This window comes from Lissotriton vulgaris, unplaced genomic scaffold, assembly GCF_964263255.1.
Source record: "Lissotriton vulgaris unplaced genomic scaffold, aLisVul1.2 SCAFFOLD_439, whole genome shotgun sequence".
NCBI classification, from domain to species: Eukaryota; Metazoa; Chordata; class Amphibia; order Caudata; family Salamandridae; genus Lissotriton; species Lissotriton vulgaris.
The window spans coordinates 851,763-864,899 of NW_028252890.1; the positions used below are offsets into that span (position 1 = coordinate 851,763).

The 13,137-nt window shown below is 44.4% G+C and overlaps 1 protein-coding gene across 1 annotated transcript in view; it reads right to left on the reverse strand.

Moving 5' to 3' along the window:
- LOC147661219 (Fanconi anemia core complex-associated protein 100-like) overlaps positions 1-13,137 on the reverse strand; it is a 300,048-nt gene that overhangs the window by 246,028 nt on the left and 40,883 nt on the right. The window contains exon 3 of the mRNA XM_086951228.1: positions 891-1,009. Within this exon, the coding sequence (XP_086807354.1) occupies positions 891-1,009 (119 nt within the window). The remainder of the gene's footprint in view (positions 1-890; positions 1,010-13,137) is intronic.

Consider the following 13,137-nt stretch of genomic DNA (forward strand, 5'->3'; position numbering starts at 1 on the left):
ACAATGAAGTGCAGGAGTGATGGGGATTATCGGCGAAGCAGATGGCTTGATGCCTCCAGGATCTATGCGCTCAAACATATAGAAGGGGCATTATTTGCTACCTCGATGGAATATATTACCTTTGATTAATGCCCTTACCCTATACACAATTGTGGATCACCCCTCTTACCAAGCTAAGTTCATTTTCATTTCAATACATGTATACATACAAAATCTGTGTCCTTAAGGCGATGTCGCTCACATTTTACAGAAAGGCAACATTCCAGAGATGAATCTCTGGAACTGTACCAACTTTCCCCTCAAATAAGGGCAAGGGTGAGCAGACTTCTGTATGATAGGGATAGATCTTTAAGTAGTCGACATGTGGACCTGTGATCCACTATCGCCTCTTAAATTGTTGAAGGAAGTTAGTGTCGACATGCTTTCGGCTTTAGGCTGTAGACTATAAGTTTGCCTACTTGGGTATTCGCATAACATTCACCTTGAGGTCTTTAAGGACACAGATTTTTCCATCCTGTTTTTTAGACAATACCAGTTACTGGCTGCCCTAAATATACTGAAAATACTTAATTGATGTGCATTACAATGGAAAGTTGCGCTCGAGGTGAAATTAACTAATGATACTTATTATTGCAATAAACATTTTCATAGCATGAAATACAAACGGCACTGTCAGTGTGCCTACACTAAACGTAGTTACTATCACAGCTTGTTTCTATTATTAGTTAAGAAGGATAAAATATAGGTATGTTTGTGCCGATATTCATATATTTGACCTAAAAGTTACCTAAGGATCACATTGGTGGGTGCCTAGACCATGGAGCTATTTATGTGACATAAATTCTCACGGCTCTTGTTTAAACCCCTTGTATCACAGTCCTATTTCTCACCTTTCTCGTAACTCCGTGGATACACAGTAGATTCCTTTTCCAGCACACAAAACATATAGGAGTCCTTGCTGCGAAACCAGCTCTATGTTCCAAATCTTACCAGGAAATTGATAGATAGCCTAGTAAGGAAAATAATCATGATTATTCACCAGCGGTGAAAATCTGGCATCCCATCTTATGAATGTTAGAGAGGAGTAGTTAGTTAAGTCTACCTACATAGCTTTGCGAAAAATGTGACTATTAGTTTCACTTTAAAACTAAGCACAGTCATCCAAAGTTATACAAACAAAATTTGCATACTTCGTCTGAACATATATTGTGAAACAAATAGACATATAATGTGTTCTTCAAGACAGAAATAGAAATTCAATACGACAAAAGCTTATGTAAACTTAATTGAACATGCATTTTTACAATGACATGCTTTAAAGTTCCTTAACACTCTAGGTCCCCTACCTCAGTTTTTGACATTTGAGTTACTTACCTTTTCCACAAATGATAACCAGGCCGAATTTGCATCAATTTTTAGTCACCTGTTGTGGATTGTAACTTACTGTAGAGCAACTGGACACAAAAGCTATGACAAAGAAATGTTTTTTAGCTGGAAACAAGGGCTGTGCAAGAATGCATGTTTTTTTTTGTTATTTGATATCAACAAAAAGTTTGCCATGCATAAATCACACATTTTACGTCTTTCTGAAATGGGTGTTGGGGAAACAAATTACTTTTTCATATTAGGTTACAAATTTCTCATTAATTTAGCTGCATATACATGCTTCCAATTTGTGGGGAAATTAGGCTAGACATTTGTGAAAAAGATAAATTTGTGTATTCAGCAAGGGGACATTGTGTAGATTGGTCAAGATTTTCCCCAAGGGACATGGGCAAGCCTATATAGTGAATTAGACACACTCAAACAGACCTCTTGTGCCAGTGATGAAATTTGCCAATATCTTGAGGCGAATGGCATGAGATCAGGCACCGACTGTATGTATGTATGTATGTAGGTAGGTATAGCATACTTATATAGCACGTACTGTCACCCAGAGGGTATCCTGGCGCTTGACTCCAAATCATGGCACATACAGAGGAGGATCACACAGCCCTGGGAAAAAGGTGGGACTTCAGACCCTTTTTAAAAAGAGACAATTCATTCAACTTCCTTAAAGAAAGTGGGAGAGCATTCCATAACTTAGCAGCAGAAAAACTGAAGGAACGACCACCCATCCATGTCCGTAGAATTCGAGTAACTGCCAGCAAAAAAGCAGAGGAAGAACGTAAGGGTCTATCTGCCGAGTACCATTTAAATAGATTCTGAAGTGCAATAGGCCCCAGTCCATGCAGTGCTCTGAAAACAATGCAGGAGGCCTTAAAGCAAATCCGCTGATTTATAGGCAGCCAATGAAGGTCCCTGAGTGCTAAGGATGACGAAGCGGAGCGCACGCGTGAGAGGGCCAACTTGGCTGCCATATTCTGGATCCGCTGCAGTTGTTTAATCAGAGAGCTGGGGCCACCTAGAAGCAGTGCATTACAGTAGTCAAGTATACTTAGTATGAAACTACGCACTACCTCAGGTCTGGCCGGAGCAGGCAACATGGGGAGGATTTTGCGCAGCATTCTTAGCAGCATCATGCATGTGCTAATGGTCTTATTCAAATAGCCGTCCAGTTGTAAATGAGGACCAAAAATAACTCCCACATTGCGAGCAGTGTCCGCTGACTCAACAGTAGCCGTGGTGGTAGGGGGCCAGAAATCAATCGGCAGAGGGCGCGGAATTTTATCAAGTGAACAGTGCAGCACCTCTGTCTTTGACCCATTAAACTGAAGGGTATTATCCCTCAGCCAGCCCGCTGTGGCTATCATACAACGATGGAAGCTCTCTATAGGGACAGCATCCTTAACCTCAAAGGAGAAGATAAGTTGCGTGTCATCAGCATAGTTTATTACTGTAATACCAAAGGATTTAATCAGCTTGATCAGGGGGCTGAGATAAAGGTTGAACAGAATGGGGCTGATTGCTGAGCCCTGGGGGACACCTTGCCCCACCAATCTAGTATCGGACATAAAAGGAGGCAATGTCACTACTTGATGTCTATTGTGGAGGTAGGATACTAGCCAGTCCCGGGCCAGGCTGGTCACCCCATTATCTTCCAATCTCCTGATCAGTGTAGAATGGTTCACAGTATCGAACGCGGCCGACATGTCGAGCAGCACCAGAAATGCTGCTCGGCCACTGTCGACACGCGACCGTAAGTCATCCAAGACAAGTACCAATGCTGATTATGTGCCATGAGCTGGCCGAAAACCGAACTGGGCCACATCTAGGCAGGCATTTGCCTCTATAAAGTGTGATATCGATTTGGTGACAAATTTTTCCAAGATTTTAATTGGAAACGGCAGTAAAGAAATGGGCCTATAGTTCGCAGGGCAAAGGAGATCCAGTGTGGCTTTCTTTAACAAAGGGGATACTACCGCCAGTTTCCAACTGTCAGGGACAGTGGCAGTACTAAGAGACTGATAGCAGATCGAATATAGAAAAGGAAAGAGTTCAGCTTGGAACAACTTCCAAAACTTGTGTGGCAATGGGTCCAGTGGAGACCCCGATGATACACTATTGGCCTAGATACAAAAGTCCTCATATGAAGGAGGGGTGAAACTGGACAACACTGCATGCACCGTACAGTCCCTTGTGACAGCTGGAGTCTGTGTCAGTAACGGCTCTACGGTATTGTAAGTGGTGAGGGCATTTGATGCAGAAAGTCCAGTCAGAATGGCAGCAATCTTGTCCTAAAAAGCAGAGGCTAAAGAGTCGCATAGTGCCTGAGAGGCCGGAATGCTATTGGTGGCGCAGGCAGGGTTAGAAAGATTATTAACAATTTTAAATCCTCTAAATATTTGGCTTTAGCACTTTTTATCTGTGCTTTGTAGCCCTGGAGTAACTGCTTTAGAAGGATTTTATCAGACTCCATATAATGCTGCTTCCTCCAAGTTCCATCAGCTTGTCTACAAAGCAGTTTCAGCTGACAGAGTTCTTTGGAGTACCAAGGGGCGGCGCGTTTAGATCTATCCTTTACTTTCCTTAGAGGAATCGCTACATCCAAAGATTCTGTTATCTGTGAACAAAGGCTCTGATAGTTCTCTTCTACCCCTTTCTCCAACGCGAAACCGCTTGGCAACAGACTGGGTAGTGTAGAAGATTTCAAGAGTTTAGACCACTGCCGACTAGATTTGGTATTAACTAGACTGTTATCGGTATGAAGGTCATTGGGGAGGTGCAGCGAGAACTGAATGAGGGCATGGTCTGTCCAGCATTGTGCGGTTATGTCCTTGATTTTAACCCGGGTTTCGTCTGCAAAGACAAGATCAAGGACATGACCCCTCGAATGGATTGAGGAAAGCACCAACTGTTGAAGATGAAGGTTACTACAGGCCTGACAAAGTTCTTTATAAGCTGAGTCTAGGGGTCCATTCAGCCAGAGATTAAAATCCCCTAAAATCACAAGCCTAGCATGAGTTTGATAGATCATAAATAAGATCCACCAGGTCGTGCAAGACTGTCGTGACACTGCCCGGAGGTCTAAAGCAGAGCACGCCTGAGTACAAGGCGCCCTTGTGGCCTTTGAACGAAAAGCCCATCAATTCAATGCCTCGGACATCTTTAACCTCAAACTACGTTAGACCAAGTACCTCCTTAAAGATGAACCCCACCCCTCCTCCTCTACCATCCACTCGGGGATTAGGTCTGATCTTATATCCAAGGGGGCAAGCCAGACCAAGCTCAACCCTACTATCAGCTCTTGTCCAAGTTTCAGAAACAAACAGCACATCCAAACCGTACGTGTCAATTAGGAGTGATATTTCCAGATGCTGTTTGCACAAGGACCTAACATTTAGCAAACCGCAAGATAGCGTAGTTATAGCCATTGAAAAGTGACTGGTGCAGACCAGGTTGCTGACGTACCTGAATAAGCTCTTCCCTGGTGTAGGCATAATGAGCTGGGGAGGATTTGCCAGCATGGCTGGCGCTGGTCGCGGCCGGAGCGCAGACGGGCTTGCCACTGGCGCGCCTCTGGCTCGCCCGCTGCGCGCGCGCTGCGCCCTTGAAAGTCCTGTGTTAAATCCCCCATTAGGTGCGAAAGTCCGAGGAGTCAGCCTCTGGACCCGCGACCAAGATGGCGCCTGTAAACGGCACCTTCCGAGTTCCTTCTCCCAAGATGGCGGCCAAATCGCTGCTACGCGATCCCATATAAGCCCTAAATCTGCCTGAATCCCACAAAATGCGGGGTGGAGATCCTTTTAACGTGCAGGTAAGAGCTAAGGGCTAATTATCAGGGCAGCAGCAGGGAAAGTAAAATACAGCAGCGCAATCAGTAAATGCGGCGCTATAACGACGAAGTGCAGTTTAAAAGTTAAAAGATTTTCCAAATGGTGAGAGGAGCGGCAAAGTAAACGCACGCACTGCAGGATTTGTGAAAATGAAGTCTACCTGCGCGCTGGCGAATCCTGCTCTTAAATCCCCCCTCCAAGCGCGAAAGTCCGAGGAGTCAGCCTCTGGACCCGCGACCAAGATGGCGCCTGTAAACGGCACCTTCTCCCAAGATGGCGGCCAAATCGCCGCTATGCAATCCCAAATAAGCCCTAAATCGGCCTGAACCCCGCAAAATGCGGGGTGAAGATCCTTTTAACGTGCAGGTAAGAGCAAAGGGCTAATTATCAGGGCAGCAGCAGGGAAAGTAAAATACAGCAGCGCAATACAGTAAATGCAGCGCTATAACGACGAATTGCAGTTAAAAAGTTAAAAGATTTGCCAAATAGTGAGAGGAGCGGCAAAGTAAACGCAGGTGCTGCAGGATTGGTGAAAATGACTGTCCGTCAGGGTGCAGTGGAATTGGTGTTTCTGGATCCGGTGATAGAGTAATGGGCTACAGGGTTTGAGTGTAGACCTTTGCAACCACACACAGCGTGGATGGATGTCAGAATGTGTGTACCACTGAAGGGCTGAAAAGGTGTGGGTCTCGCACTGAGCGTTTGCCACAAGGGTGACTGGCATAACCAGCAGAGACTGAGGCGGTGCTAGAGTGGAGGGACTCGAGTGGGCAGTGCCTCGTTTCTCAAGCTGGAGGTGGCTGAGGAAAGATGCAAGGGCCCATGCTACAAGAGGTGGAAAAGAGATAAGACCCTGCTCGACTGGACAGAACCAAGGGCGGCTATGCCCGATTCATTGCCATGTATATTCAAGTAGACATAAGGAAGCAGCTGTGAGCTGCGGGACAGGCTGCATAACAGGTGATTTGTCCTTGATATAATAAGTAGCGACAAGATTCCAGCAAAACAGGAAAGTCGACCCATGGATGCTAAATAAGCGGAGAAAAGCAGGCGGCAACTGTCTCAGAGGGACATAATGACTCTTCGAAGGAGTCTTTCCCACCACCCCACCCACATATTACCCATTTGATGATGGAATGGCAGGGGGCTGCCCGGGATTAGTGCTATGAGTGCACTGGGGGAGAGGTGTGGAGATCAGGCCCATAAGTTATTGAACTGTGTCAGATGGAAGATGACATAAGTGGTGGGATGTTGGCCTGATAAAGTATGGCTGACGCATAATAATTGAGGGGCCGACCAACCTGCTTACCAGTGATGTCAGAATCGATTTGCACAGGCCATTGATTGGCACTACGACTTGAATAGCAATTGGCAGAAACAGGGGCGCAGAACAACTGACTGGGTGACCTGGAGGAGCAAAGTCGTAAGGGGCTATTGCGTTTTTATCTAGGAACCTGAATCAATATTGCTATTTTATGCCCTTGTACGGCTATAATAAATAATATCCCTATAATGGCATAAGAATCAGATCCATATTTAAGTAAATAGCCCTTGCAGTCCAAAGCACGGCAGAAGCTACTTCCTTGGATTCCTAAAAAGCACAACAAGTTCTTTCGACACACCAAACCTCCAGCAACCTGGGAAATCCCCATTTGCTTTTGTTTTGATTTGTCCTAGAACTCCTTCGAGCACTGTAAGAACTGCCAGTTCTTAGTGACATCTTTATTGACGTCTTATGTCCAACCTTACGTCAAACCCGGCACCTTTCAGGTATAAATATACCAACGTTGCCTTAAGCAAACACACAGTGGTGGTTTTGGAGCAGAGCAGCTATCTACTTACCCGAGAGCCCAGCTGATGCGAGAGCCCACGGACGCTGCCCCTCCTCTTTGACGCGCTGAGAAAGACGCTGTCTTTTTCTCCAGCCGAGAAAATCCAGCTCCGGCGTTTCATGCCTACCCTTGCGGGTTGCAGGAATATCGAGTCCTGAGGAAAGAGATACCAGACCTCCCACATTCTATTACCAAGGTACGGAGCTGACTAAACCCTTAAAGAGAATTCTTGAGTCAGATTCTTGGCAAAACCAACTTAACTTAAACTGCTACTTACTTACTCCTTCCCACGTAGTAGGCTTAGGTCAGGTACACCGGGGTAGGCGTATTTAGAAGCATCAGTTGAGTACGTTAGTCAATGTATATATGTATGTATAGATTTTATCCATTTTAAGTATCTTATGGCTAAGAAACCATATCAATGCTTTTACAGTATTATTTCATAATACTCCTTTTACTGTACGCACTTTACTTTACATTAAGTATTGCAATTGTGGCAATTCATTTCTCTTGCATGAGAAGGAAGACTGCTCAATAAATTATACCTTTTATTGAAAACGCCCGTCTCTCTCTTCTCTGCACTCTGGTGAAACTAAGAACGCACATTCGACTGAGTGAAATAGCGGTCTATTGTTTTCACACGACTCTAGAGATACACTCTTATTCTGAGGGAGCAAAGTTGTCATGTTATATGGTTGTCAAAAGCTAATCCCTTCTTGTCTATCCAGGGAGGTTAAACTCCTCCTCGTTTATTCGAGAAAGTTTCTAGTGACCTCTGAGCTAGCTGGCAAACCTTAAGTCTAATATAGTCAGTAGAGACCTAGTCGACCTCAGTCCTACGTCTACACTGCTGAATATATTATTCCAATGCGCAGAGCCTATTGGGAATATAGGACCTACACTACAGGGCTGCAGACACACAGTCAGACAATGCTGAGACTTGCTTTTCTCTTATTGCATACAACAACTTAATTTGATGCACTGACCTGTAGACATGAAGGGAACACATCTATGCATGAACTTGCTGCTACTCCGGCAGTCTGGTATGCTCGTTGGGTGACCATCTTGAGTGAAAAAAGGCACTCAATGGAAAATAATTGGCTTCCACCTGGACAAGCATGGTAGAAGTGTCATCCTATGGGGCAGACTTGGTGCTGTACACGTCACCACTGTGAATTGTAATGTCACATATTTGATGGTCCTAGATTTTAAGATACTTTATGGGGTAAGGTTTTCTCCACAGAGCCTCACTTTCTGATTTGGGGTGGATATTTCAACTGCACACTCCAGGAACAGTTGGAGAGCCCAAACAGTAGTAGGGGGAAACCTGTGGCAGCCACATCAGCTGTGTGCTATAATGAGAGAACATCAACTCCTGGATATTTGGAGGCATCAAAATCAGTGAACTTAGAATTGCACTTTCTATTCTGCCATGCACAACATGCGGTTGAGGCTAGATTACTGGTCCGTCATAGAGGATAGTAGGCCCTGGGTTGCTGAGGAGAGGCACTTGGCCCGTACACTTTCTGACCATTCACCTGTGCTCCTTTGCCAGGTGGTTCTAGGAGTAGTCCTTCTTGGGAATCGCAGGCGTCTGAGTCTTTATTAAATAGGGTATTTAATGAAGAGTTGAGGGCCGAAATTTCAGAACACTTTCAACTCAATCTTGGCTCTGTGGACCATATAAACACTGTATGGGAGGCTTTCAAGGCTATAGTCACAGGTAAATGTATTTCTAAACAGAACAGCATTTTGAAATTCTTCCAACCATATATGTCAAGGCCCAATCAGTCTGGTTTCCTTCCTAGTCAGTCGACGACTGAAAATTTACAAGCCCTCTTTGCACCCCTACAGGACTTGAAACCAGACCTGAATGCTGCAGCCGTCTTACTGGATGCATCAAAGGTGTTCGACTCCTAAGAGTGGGAGAGCCTTGTTGCCATACTATACAGGATGGGCTTACCTACTACATTTACAGAAACAATTAAACTGCTTTGTTCATCTGCCGTGGTCAGGGTGTTTCTTCACTGGCCGGCAGGGCTGTCCTCTCTCACCCATTCTGTTTGTGTTAATATTCGAGCCTCCGGTCAAAGCTCCGGCAGCTCTACTCAGATCACGCATTAAGATACGCTAGTCAAAATGTTCTAATATCTATGTACCCTAGGAGCCCCAGCAAATGCCTTATCATCATGAGGTAATATATACATCTTGGGGCTATTTCGGGTGTGACTGTTAATTGGAACAAATCTCAAATATTCTCTCATACTAACAACATAGTAAAATGTATGCAGGACTTCCCCATGGAGTTGTGTGATGGATGCATTGATTGCCAGGGCATCTGGATCTGTTGTGACATAGATAATGCTAAGTGGGATAGTTATGATGTGGCAGTTCATAAGAGCACTGAGCCGGTCACGTACTTGTCATCTCTGCCGTTGTCACTAGCCGGCAGGATAGGACTAATGAAGATGGCAATCCTCCCCAAACTACATTATGTATTTGGAAACCTACCCTTACCGCTCACCAATTTTTTTTCCGAATGCTCAGAACCTAATTACTCAGATTGGCGCGGGCTGGCAAGCACCCCAGCAGAAAGTGGGATACATTAACTTTGTCTTTCCATAGCTGCGGGTTTGAGGAACCTGATCTGGAGCTATAATACCTGTGCGTACATGCACAATTCGCTCACTTTTGTTTTCTGTCTTCTCAATGTATTGCAAACCTTGCAATCAATTGAAAATAATTGACACATCGCCTTCCCACCATACCGAGTCTTTAACCACTAATACATGAATATTTAGAGCCTGGGACAGGCTGAAAAGAAAGGCAGGTCTCAATATACTGCCCCTATCCTTTCAGCCACTGGTACCTGTGACAGATGAAGTTAATGCAATTTCTCAATTGCCCAACATTGGCCTGTTGCACTGGGAAAGTTAATATAAAAAATGGTTCCTCCATCATTACAGTCTTAGACTTTAAGAGAGACTATCCTTATACCCCTCTTATGCCCCCACCCCTAAGATATATTTTTTTTATTATTGACCATGGGGTATAAGGTGGCTATTTTGACCTTTCCCTCAGAATCCAGCTCCTTCCAAACACTGGAGAAGCTTCTAGCTGCTACCAGTTTTAAACATCTGATCTCTAATTTATATCTCTCCGATCAGGAGGAGAGGCACACAGCATCCCAGGCTACCTGGATTGGAAGGTAGAGGATTTGTGAAAGTTTTGTTGTGCCCAAAGTAGCATGATTTCCTATAGTAGGCTGAATTTTATCCACTATACATTTCTTCAAAGGGCTTATCATACTACTATGGTTCTTTGGAAATGTATCCTTAGAGAGGACTCAAACTGTGTTAGATATGGCACACCAGAGGTACACTTTCTGCACTTGATATGGTCATGCAGCAGTGTACAGATATTGTTTCCAATGTATCTGCCATGCATGATTGTGAGATGCCCCTGGACCCTTGGATTGCACTGCACTCCTGGGCTGGGTGAAGGACATTCCCACTACTCATAAGCATTGTTTTGCCTTAGCACTCCTGCTGGCTAAGAGAAGAGTGGCTTGTTGTTGGGGAAGGGAAAGGTTGCAGAAGGTTAACCAATGACTTGACTCACTTGTGTACTATATTAAACAGTTGGAAATGTATGCCAAACTAATGCCACCTTCATCTAGACCTAGAAACATTTGGGGCCTACTAAAAACCTATTCACTGACCCGAGTCCTATCCTGTAACAAACCTGTCGTCTTTCTGCAAAATGGATTTATATAGCACTGCTAATCACCCCATAGGGTATCCAAGCGTTTGCAGGTTTTAGGGGCTCATTCGAACAGCCTGGTTTTGAGTGCTTTTCCTCACTGAATCAACATCTCGCCTCTTCTCTGGGAGCTCCACTGGCTGCCCACTCACAAACGCAGCTAATTCAAAATCCTCACACACACCTACAAAGCCCTACACAACATGGGACCCGCATGGCTCAATAGCCGCATACACATTCACAACCCATCAAGACACCTATGCCTTGCCATCAAGACACCTATGCAATGCGTTTACTCGACACACCCCTGCATTCAAAAAGGCAAAACAGGAGGACGCTCGTTCTCTTACATAACACCCAAAACATGGAATGACCTCCCATAAAACATCAGAGCCTCCTCCTCCTCGCTACTTGAGTTTTGCAAGGAGCGGAAGACCTGGCTCTTCGAGGATAATTAGCAGCTTGAACAGTGTACTGGTTGATCTTGTGTGTGACAATAAGAGGCACAAATGCTCCCTTAGCAAGATCTAATGGCTGGTTATAGAAAGAGGTTTGGGGGTGCCAGATTCCGAGCTGTACTATGTTACGGTTCAACTGCAGTGGCTGGCCCGGTGAGCCACATAAGCTACAAACGGAAAACAAATATATTTAGGTGATGAATACGAAATTCTGCGGCTGCACTAGAACAAAAGCTGCATATCCCCCAAACTACAGTTGTTTCCCAAGTTGGCCAAATGAACTGATGCAAAGACTTTGGAGAGAGGGAGTACCTTGCTTGGGAAAATTTGTAAACGGATGCGAAGTCCTGCAAACTTCAGACTCTGACTCAGAGATTCCAGCTTCCGGCTGGTCAGGTTCGAACCTATATGTGAGGTCTGGCTGATACAGAAGACTTGGGAACTGCACCCAGAGGCGTAAGAGACACAAAGAGTATAATCTGCATATAAACAACGGGCAATTGTATAACAGTTGTGACTCATATGTATAAAATGGTGATTGCTAAAACAAAGATGTCACTGTCAACACTCAGAGAACCTAAGGCTCATTACTTGGGGATGGAATTACTGGATAATGAATGGAAGTGTGTCACAGGCTATCCATAGTCGATATCGAGAAACGTGAAATTCCAACTGAGAGAATATCACATACTGCATCGTTCGGATGTGACAGCTGGTGGGTTACAAAGAATGTTTCCGGATGCAGTGGCTAGGTGTCCCCATTGTGCCGGTGAGAATATTGATCTTGTATACATGATTTGGCCATGACCAACGTTATCACCTTATTGTCCAAGTGCACTAAGACACATGAACAAAATAAGGGCTGGAAATAAAGGGGGGGCAGGTTCTGCTTATTAGGAATAATGAAAAGGTCAAGAAAACACAAGGAAGCGGCCGACTTCACTCACCAGGCTTGATACTGGTGAAACGACAGGTTGCCATGTTATGGAAAATAATAGCTCCACCCCCATTACACAAATGGAGAGTTAAGCTTGTAAGGTGGACTGACAAAAAAGGCAACAACCCTGACAGTTGAGCACCACAAGTGGGCCGATCTCACTAGTCACAGAATGAAACACATTTGTCTCCAATATAGAGTGTGTTACACTAAGGATTATGTTACACCACCATGACACAGCGGTGTGCTGTAGAATCGAGAAGGGGCATCAGAGTGAAGGATACAACGAGTGTGACTGTGGCTGTGACCTCTGTTTATGTAATGGACAGAACTGCAGGAATGCCCTGTAGTAGCAAGTCCCACAGCCCTGAATGAGTACAGGAATCACTATCCCGATCTTTACAAAGCTAAAAAACAAGTGAGGGACAATTTCAGCACTTGACACAGGCTATGAAAGTCCTAGGCCCGTTTTGATATCTACTATTTTGTAATGACTACGACCCCAATTTATACATTTTTGGATTCTTAATTGCATATGTGAATATCATGTGTAAACATATGCGCACACAACAGTGCCCAATGGATATGCTACATGATATGTGTTGTTAAAAGCTAAAGATAATTAATTAAAGACAAACTACCTATTAGGATAACACGTGTAACTTTTTTGTACTGAAAATTTATTTGGAAAAGCAGTATACTGCTATATAACCATACTCCTCGAGTTGCAGCGATATACAGCCACCTTTTATAGCTTTTCCCAAAACAATCTAAAATCTACAATTACGGACGTCAATTCACCAAACTAGTGTAAGTAAAATTCACACCTCTGTGGTCCCCACCAGTGCTGGAATAAAAAGGCAACACATTGGATATCCGCTCCAGCAGCTATTATTCAGCAGATGGAGGATCCGTCTGGCCCATGTGAAATA